The 9,487-nt window shown below is 36.0% G+C and overlaps 1 protein-coding gene across 2 annotated transcripts; it reads left to right on the top strand.

Moving 5' to 3' along the window:
* The first annotated feature begins 3,396 nt into the window (after nucleotides 1–3,396).
* On the top strand, nucleotides 3,397–9,423 carry LOC129360737 (WD40 repeat-containing protein SMU1). Of its 2 annotated transcripts, XM_055031121.1 has the most exons (12): nucleotides 3,397–3,491; nucleotides 4,222–4,432; nucleotides 4,623–4,775; nucleotides 5,140–5,250; nucleotides 5,332–5,460; nucleotides 5,570–5,689; nucleotides 5,957–6,073; nucleotides 6,269–6,396; nucleotides 6,530–6,656; nucleotides 7,171–7,338; nucleotides 7,427–7,579; nucleotides 8,778–9,423. In XM_055031121.1, the coding sequence occupies exons 1-12, from the start codon at nucleotides 3,466–3,468 to the stop codon at nucleotides 8,874–8,876; spliced, it is 1,542 nt and encodes a 513-aa protein (XP_054887096.1). In that variant the 5' UTR covers nucleotides 3,397–3,465; the 3' UTR covers nucleotides 8,877–9,423. The 2 variants fall into 2 exon arrangements, with proteins under 2 accessions (XP_054887096.1, XP_054887095.1); XM_055031120.1 differs by having other exon boundaries at nucleotides 5,140–5,460.
* The last annotated feature ends 64 nt before the right edge of the window (nucleotides 9,424–9,487 follow it).

Raw genomic sequence — 9,487 nt, 5'->3', positions numbered from 1 at the left:
AAAAATTTAACCTGTATGCACTATGCAAGTTCACATTACAGAATCATGATAGAAATGGAAATATAAACAAAGCATGACAGAGGGTGTACATGTTTGCCTTCAAGCCCAACCAATCAGATTTTCAATCTGCAGCTCAAGTCATGATTTCATTGTTTTTGCATCTTCGTTCAACTGCTCAATTATGGGCTTTTTATCTCTGCGATCTTGTGTGGCACAAAAACAAAAAGTATGGGTTACTTATTTTGTTCCTTATGATGAGTTCTGTGTAGCCCTTTCATCTGGAAAATGCCATAGGAAAAAAACATGTTTTTGCGAAAACCAATGAAAAAAATTCAAACTTCACTGAACCACAACGAAACAAAATGCAATCATGTAAACAAATGTTACGGACAAGATTCTGAGCATGTCAATGAAATGTACCTCCAGTTTTATTATTACAGAAGGATATTTGTTTCTAACTTTATCTGGCATAACAAAATAAAATACATTCCAATAAGATTACTTGTTTGAAGTCTTCATAATGTTTGCAGCAAAGTGTACTTTTATTGAGATCACATGAAGCTCACATTTCATTAATAAAATGAAACAAAGAAGCTTGGATTCATGGAGACAGATAATTAAGAATTTATGATTTGTAATCCGATGTACTTTTAACTCAGCTCAAAAATGTCAACTTTGATGTGAAAAACAGACTAAAGGCTTTAATCTGGTGTGTAACATTATATTTCTTTTGAACTGTCCTGAATTTCCTTGAATTTTGACTTTGAACAAGGTTAGCTTTCTTTTAAACATTCATAGAAATCTACTAAAAACTACTGAAAAAAGTTTTTTCAACCGATTTTTTTATTTTTATTGCTTTTTGTTAAACAATCATCAATCGACATTCTGGATCCAAAATCTGGTGTATTTTAATACTTTATCCAACTTTCTTTACCAGTTTTTTTTTCTCTTGCTGCTTCTATCAAATGAAATTACTATATCCATGCAAATGTTCTTCCCTGTTCCAGCTCATTCATATCCAAATGCTCTTCCTTCAGCAGTATTGTACTTGTAATCCCCTCTTTATCTGAGAAGAAGCTTCAAAGATTTACTGTTATGAATAAAATGTGCTTATCTGTTTTCTCCATTATAATAAAATCTGTTGAAATTCATTCATGGTTTGGAGTAAGATTTCCCATGTTCTCACCTGGGTTTGTTTTCATTTTTCTTAGTATCTGTGAGTTTATTTTGAAAAATTATAAATCTGTTTTTAACAAGTCATAAAAAGCATAAAAATATATGAAAAAAATTAATGAATGGACAATCGAAAAGACAGTTAGCTCAGATTGGATGCACATTTGCAAAATGATTTGATTATCTCACCGTGATAATCGGGACTATCTGTGAAATCCATAAAAGCTATTTTTTCCCCATGCATTCTGAACAACCTATAAACAGATCCAACCTTGAGTTGATGTATTTTATTCCCTTCAGTTCTTCCTCCGGTTCATCCATCTCTCCAGGCAGCAGCACTGCCATTGATTGATTCATTCATCTGTTCATCTTTCAAAGAAGCTGCAATTCTTTGACTTGTTATTGAGGAAGTTTCCATGTGGTCAACTCAACACCTCAGATCACAAATATGTATTTATAAAGTGCTTTACTCTTGAATTTAGCAGTCAGGTGAGAGCATTTCCTCATTGTGCTGCTCATGCTATCCAAATATGTTGCACAGATATGGTTTTATTATAGTCGAAAACTGGCAAAGCCATAAATTTAGAATCATCTTTTGTTTTTTTTCCACAAAGGATGAAGCGATTAAATTACAGCCGTTTGTTCTGCTGTCAGTCTTCCAGCGCGGTGGCAGCTACCTCATTGGAAAGCATTCTCTAAACAGCTCCTGCTTTGTCATGAGAGAATAGGGCAGAAAATGCATTGATGGATTTTTTTCTGCCTTCGTGTTAATGTATTCTGAGGCACTGGGGTGTTATGGTACTTTGCTGCTCCTCATTGCTCCTCCCCTACCCATCCTCTCTGTTGCTCCTCATCATTTTCCAATATATTTCTCCATCTGCAAAGACAAATACAACCAGGCAGGATCTGCTGTGTTCTTGTTGCCAAATTCACATCGAATGTGGATGGGGCTCACAGTAGGATTATGTCATGATTGCCCAAAACAATCAAACCCTGCAGATTGAAGTGGTGCATCATCATAACCTTGAAAGACCTTCACTGGCAGAGAAAAGGGAGTCAAGAGGGCCTCTGTGTCATAACTGTGCAGACAGCAGCCCCTGTTGATCATGCAGAGAAATAAACAAGTGCTTTATAAAAGAAAAAAGACATCAGCTACACATGCTAAAACTACAGCAACTCTAGGTTAAAGGAAATATATTTTATGCATAGTCTATTACTAACAGTTAGTTTAATAACCTTGTTCATGATCTGAGCAAAAGCGAGTCAGGAGTAATTGGAAGGACTTTTAATGTGTTGCTACATAATTAGCTGTAATACAGTAACACAGAAGATGTGTTACTGTATTTTCAATAGATACATAAAGTTTTTGATGTTATTTAGAAGGCTACCAGAAAGTGTGAAATCAGAGACCAAATTGCTAAATATTAGCACTCTGCTAAATATCTACATAAAGCCTGAAAATACTGGAAATTCAACTTTTATTTCAATAGTATAATCTCACATTGAACATTTTAGAAAGATCAAAACTAATTTCAGATTTATTGAGTGACAGTAATTGTTGACACTATGATGAATTTACGCATTTCGTTTTATACTGGCATGTCCTGACATAGAGGCCTGCCTCTCTTATCTACTCTTCAAATGAAAAAGACAAAATAAACATGACATTCAAATAACGTATGCATACTGACCTATGGGGTGCAAAGAATTGAAAGGGATGACGATTGAAAAAAATGGTTTCAAAATAAAGTGCAATGCATTCCAAGGTTAACGTCACCAAGTGATGAACGTTTTATGAAAAACTGTGAAAGAGATAATTAATTTCGCATGTAATTTCTTAATTAATTTAATTCCGTTGATTCTATTTTTATCTATGTAACAATTAGCACGTTTAAATACACATTTTTGTTCATGTAATTAATCTGTTTGCTTATTTGATGCATACCTACTGCATACAACAACGATATATATTTTTTATAACATAATTATTCTATTTCTCTTTTGGCACCTGATCGAGCTAAGGTTAATAAAAAAATTATATATATATATATATATATATATATATATATATATATATATATATATATATATTATATATATATATTATATATATATATATATATTATTATTATTATTATTATTATTATTATTATTTTGACACTTAAAAAATATACGGCGTTGCTTGCAGATTTTATTTTGAAGAGCCATAGTTCGTTCCATAACTTCCGTATCTCTTCGTGTTTTTTCATGCGGTAGGAGTGAGTTGTGGCTACTTCATCGAAATAAATAACCATGTCTATTGAAGTGGAATCTGCAGAGTAAGTAGTTTTTGAAACAATAGTTAACTTCTATGTGTTTGATGAAAACTTGCAGAATAATAACTGAATATAAAATATTTATATCTAAGCAGAGGCCTCACTCACCCTCAGCTGCAGAACACCGACCGATGTTAGCACCCAAAGCTAGCATGCTTATCAATTCAAGCACTTTAAACGTATATCCAGCTCAACAGCTTGTCTAAGTAGAATGTTTTGTTAATTGTAGTGCAGGAATGGGCTTCAAACTTCTCACTCGTTTCATAATTCTACTACACCCCCCCTCTACACACACACACAACCAACTTGAAAAGGCTAAATGAAGCTAAAGTTAGCAAGAGTTAGCATTTCTCTTATTCAGCTGTAACTGTCAAACTTGGGCAAATTAAGACATTCTCATGTACTGTTTTGCCTAAATATGTAGACATATTGTTTTATAATTTGATGCGCTCCGTAGTTCCCCCATAATTCTGTTAAATAGAAATGTGTAAGGACCTGAAACGTCTCCGTCCTGGAGACGTTTCAATGAAGGAGGTGTGTTAATAAAACGTTATTTGGGCATGCTACCCAAATATCTAAACAAGTTGCTGGTCAAAAAATGGCTTAATTAAGAAAGAAATGTTCACATTAAGTCATGTAAAATATTATATTGTTAACATGAACACATTGTGGCTAACGATTACATTCAGAATTCATATTAGCTGTATCACCAGAATAATTTCTGTCTTCTTAGCGTGGTGCGTCTGATTATGCAGTATTTGAAGGAAAATAATCTGCACCGAACCCTGGCCACGTTGCAGGAGGAGACAACAGTGTCTCTAAACACAGTAGACAGCATAGAGAGTTTTGTGGCGGATATCAACAGTGGTCATTGGGATACCGTCCTGCAAGCCATCCAGTCCCTCAAGCTACCAGATAAAACCTTGATTGATCTTTATGAACAGGTGAGTTTTGGATTTGTTATTTTGTTGCATTAAATCCTACAACCTATCAGCATTTTCAGAACTATGTTGTTTTTTAATAGTTATTCTAGCTCAATTTGACCTATTGCAGACCAGTTATAATTAATTTATTACATTAGATGTGTTTATAAAATTAGCTTATAATTAACCTGGGCATCCTTTTCCTAACCAGGTTGTGCTGGAGCTTATTGAGCTGAGAGAGCTCGGTGCTGCTCGTTCACTCCTCAGACAGACCGATCCCATGATCATGCTCAAACAGACGCAGCCAGAGAGATACATCCACCTGGAGAACCTGTTGGCTCGCTCCTACTTCGATCCCAGAGAGGTGAGTCCAACATGTGCAGCAGATGGAGCATTGTTTTATCGTTACAGTATTAGTTTAGTGTCCTAATTAAATCCTATTTACCGATCTGGGGGAGATTGTAGTTTTCCAAGTCGGGTCAAGTCTCTGCTTCTGGATTGCAGTTCAGTAAAATCATTGAACATCCTATTTTATCAGCATTTTCTGCTGATATTGATTGTGGTATATATTAATTATATTAATTATTTATTGCCCAGCCCTAGTTTGTTACATGTGTTTTTAAAAGCTTTTATATCTGCACTTTAAAAATTGACTGAAGAACTAATGCACAATGTGAAATTTTGCAGCGTTTTTCCTTTATAACTTACTTGGATGTGTTTCTTTACAGGCTTACCCAGATGGCAGCAGTAAAGAGAAGCGGCGTGCAGCCATCGCTCAGGCCCTGGCAGGAGAGGTCAGCGTGGTGCCGCCCTCCCGTCTCATGGCTCTGCTGGGACAGGTCAGTAACCTTAAAACCTTTAAACTTGCATTATGTAGACAAGTTGCTGACATTTCGCAACTCTTAAATTTCCTTCTTCAGTCTCTGAAGTGGCAGCAGCATCAAGGTCTCCTGCCACCTGGTATGACCATTGACTTGTTCAGAGGTAAAGCGGCTGTGAAAGACGTGGAGGAGGAGCGCTTCCCCACTCAGTTGAGCAGGCACATAAAGGTACCCACATTGTCAGAAATATGACCTGCAGAGGGGGTTATTTTGGCCACTCTAATCAAAGTTGTTTATTTAGCCAAGCTGGGTTACAAGTCATTTTCTCTCTCTGCAGTTTGGACAGAAATCTCATGTGGAGTGTTCTAGATTCTCCCCTGATGGTCAGTACCTGGTCACTGGGTCTGTGGACGGATTCATTGAAGTGTGGAACTTCACCACTGGAAAAATCAGGAAGGTATAATACACTTAAAAAACACAAAATCTTATCGTTTTTGGTCTCGCTTCTAGTGCAAGTACTAGCTATGAGTGAACAAATCTGCAGTTTTACATCAATATTAAGGATTTCATTGCATAAAACAAGCTCCTATATCTTGCTGAAAAGTTACTTGTAGGTTAGTTTTGTCTTTCAAATGTACTAAGATATTTACCTTAGAAACTAGACAGAAAATACTTGATAAGAGGTTGTGCTTTTGCAGTGAGACTTAATTTGCCTGTTTTCCAGGATCTGAAATATCAGGCTCAAGATAACTTCATGATGATGGATGATGCTGTGCTGTGTATGTGCTTCAGTCGAGACACTGAGATGTTAGCAACTGGAGCCCAGGATGGAAAGATTAAGGTCACGTTTTGTTGCTGTTGTATTTTGATGTTTTAAAAACACAGTTTAACTCTTACTGTTTTCATTCAGCATTCTTATTTCATTTTCTATTGTTGTAAAATACGTTTATTTAGTAAAAAAAACATAAAATGATGGAGCAGTATTTGCTGTTTCTGTCTCGAGTCATCATTAAATACTTTTCATACTTGCATGCAGGTGTGGAAGATTCAGAGCGGTCAGTGTCTGAGGAGATTTGAGCGCGCCCACAGCAAAGGAGTAACTTGTGTGAGTTTCTGTAAAGACACCAGCCAGCTGCTCAGTGCCTCCTTCGATCAGACCATCAGGTAAACTCATCTAAACTAACTTCTCTCTTTCACTCCGAACACTTTTGTAAGTCTCAAGTGGCTTTATAGTCTTTGCTCAACACACATGCACAACTCTTTTCATTTTTTGTTTTTTTGTTTTGTTTTGCACAAGAATCCATGGACTGAAATCTGGTAAATCACTGAAGGAGTTCCGTGGTCATGCCTCGTTTGTCAACGAAGCTACATTTACCCCAGACGGCCATCACATCATCAGTGCTTCCTCAGATGGAACAGTCAAAGTAAGTTATTGAAAAAGTAAAGACTTTACAAACTAGAGAAAAGAAAAGAGAGTGATTTAAATTGTTTTTCCACATTCATATATTTATGGGGAGAATTCATTTACATGGAGATTTTCAGATCAGTTTTCTGCTCCATTAAGACACCTTTTTATCATGTTTTTTATTTAAAAGATTCTCATCCAAATATGTATATTCAACCATTCGGCTATACATTTGTTTGACACTCCAGCAATCTATTCGTTACTTTGCTCCTCCTTTTAGTTTTCCATCTACCTATTATTTTGTCTCCTTATCCATGTGTCTTTGCCTCCATTAGTTTTTTTATTTAGTCACCACAATTATTTTATTAATCTATACCTATAGTCAATCTTTTTTCCTTCAATAAATAGTACATGAAAGAGAACTTGAGTCTGAAAAGTACGGCAAATTTTCTCTTTAACTTATTGGGATCCTAACATGAATCATCTTGTCCAGTTGCAGCATACCGACTTCTTTCCTTGTGTTTTCTTTTCAGGTGTGGAACGTGAAGACTACAGAGTGCAGCAGCACTTTTAAGCCTCTTGGTACGTCAGCAGGCACAGACATCACCGTCAACAATGTCCTCCTGCTGCCCAAGAACCCTGAGCATTTCGTAGTGTGTAACCGCTCCAATACGGTGGTCATCATGAACATGCAGGGACAGGTAAGTTTTTCAAGTTTTAAATATATATTTTTAAGCTTTTAGATATTCTTTTTATATGAGCATCTTTGCTTTTCTCGTATGAACACAGATTGTGAGGAGTTTCAGCTCCGGTAAAAGGGAAGGCGGTGACTTTGTGTGCTGCACTCTGTCGCCCCGCGGCGAATGGATATACTGCGTAGGTGAAGACTTTGTGCTCTACTGCTTCAGCACCGTCACAGGCAAACTGGAGAGAACACTGACGGTACGATGCTGCACATAAACACAGATCAAAGAGTCCAAAAATATCACAGCACACCCCCTGCACCGTTTGTGGTGCAGCATCTGTCAGGCAAATCTCCACACAGGTACTGATGATGAGAATGTAAACCTGCAGGATGCAAACACAAACCTATTAACACTCAAAGTTGTATCTTAATAATTTTCTAAATTAAGCTTATTATTATTTATTGATTGCCTTTAATCACATTTCCCCACTTGCTTTGCTGCTTGACTTTTATATTTAAAAGTTAAATGTGGCAGAAACCCTAACATCCATGCTTTGTTTTCAAAATGTATATTTTCTTGAAACTATAATGCTTTGATTAGAACATTTTTTTTTTAAATAAATGTGCAGATATTTACTGTAGTGTCAACTTTTTATTTCTATCTACCACATTGATACTTTATTTTGTTTTGCAACACTGACTGAAAAGCAAGTTTTTCTCTCAAACAAGTTTCTTAAGTATATACGTATATTTATGAAGTTGTCTTGGCTCACCTGCTACTAGTCATAAAGTTATGCCTTTCCTTTGTGTCTTCATGTCTTTTCAAGTCTTGTGCCAATCCTGTTCTTCTATCCATTTATATCACCTGTATTATGGCCAACCTAGTTAACCCAACTGCTTTTAAAAAGAAAAAAAGATCAAATCCAGAAATTACTGCAGAATTTATTTATAACAAACTAGCTGTTTCTTCAGGGTGAAGCAAAGCCAAAATTATAAGGATTTTACCCAGTCATTGCTTCCAAAACTCTATTTACAAACAAAAGGAGACACTTTCCTCTGTCTAGGCCTGTCACAGTAACAAATTTTGCTGGATGATAAATTCTCAGTTATTATAGCGATGAACAGTAATGTTGTTTTAAATCTATTTTCCAGTAATATATTGACAATGGCTTAATAAATCAAGATCACCCACTTAAAGACCACTAAACTTTTTAATTTTGTAAACAACCTTTAACATTAGAACTGCAAAATGAGAAAGATTTTCTAGGAAGAAGAGTGCACACTCTGATCTGAAAAGAAACCAACCACAGTCTGTTCTTTGACGTCTGTAGTTTCTGCAGCTTCTGTTTGACCACTGCTAAGTTGAAATGAAAACTGAGTCGGAACCCAACTTTACCTTTAGCACAACAGTGAAGTTCTGCTCCAGGTGACTGGTTCTGCTGCTTTCTTCTTCAGGTTCACGAGAAAGATGTGATTGGCATCGCCCATCACCCCCACCAGAACCTGATCGCCACTTACAGCGAGGATGGCTTGCTGAAACTCTGGAGACCCTGAAGCATCCTCAGAAGAGGAACCTGGACATTCTCTCTTTTTGTCCATCCTTTTTGCTTGTTTTTTTCACTCTGGTGAATCCTTCCCAGGGTCAAATGGACTTTGATGTACAGGAGAACCATCAGCCTTTTACACTCAGAATAACAAAAAGTAGTTCATTTAAAGAAAAAAAGTGTACAGTTTTTTTTTTTTTTAAGTTTTTGTATCATTAAAATTGAGCAGCTTATGGCATTTTAATGAAGCCTCTGAGACTAAAGTTCTTTATTAGACAGAGAAATGTTATAGCTTCAGTTTTTTGTCACAGATGTTTTGTAACAGCTGAACAGAAACTCCTCATCTTAAAATAAGGTTTTGATCCCTTAAATTTTTCCATTTGTTCAAAACAGAACTCCAAAGATGACAGTAAGACTTGCTGAGTGGAGAGAATTGTGAATGTTTTCATATGAATTTAGGAAATTTCTGGAAAATCATTTGAAAACTTGAAGATTTACTGGAAGTATAAATGCCATGTAACATTTTTCTGTCTGCCATTAAAGCCCTCTGAGCTGAACAGAGCAATCTGAATAATTTTGGTGTAATAATCAAACAACAGACCTGGAAGAGTGTTGTAAGGT

Source organism: Poeciliopsis prolifica, unplaced genomic scaffold (genome assembly GCF_027474105.1).
Source record: "Poeciliopsis prolifica strain line A6 unplaced genomic scaffold, Auburn_PproV2 SCAFFOLD006, whole genome shotgun sequence".
Lineage (NCBI taxonomy): Eukaryota > Metazoa > Chordata > Actinopteri > Cyprinodontiformes > Poeciliidae > Poeciliopsis > Poeciliopsis prolifica.
Note: the sequence above shows the minus strand (reverse complement) of the source record. Positions and strands in the feature narration are given on the sequence as shown.

Bases quoted from the DNA above. Each gene is read 5' to 3' on its own strand.
- LOC129360737 (XM_055031120.1), top strand. From the start codon at position 3,466: ATGTCTATTGAAGTGGAATCTGCAGA. The intron at 5,690-5,956 runs GTATAATACACT...CCTGTTTTCCAG, and splicing joins CCACTGGAAAAATCAGGAAG to GATCTGAAATATCAGGCTCA. The intron at 6,657-7,170 runs GTAAGTTATTGA...TTTTCTTTTCAG, and splicing joins CCTCAGATGGAACAGTCAAA to GTGTGGAACGTGAAGACTAC.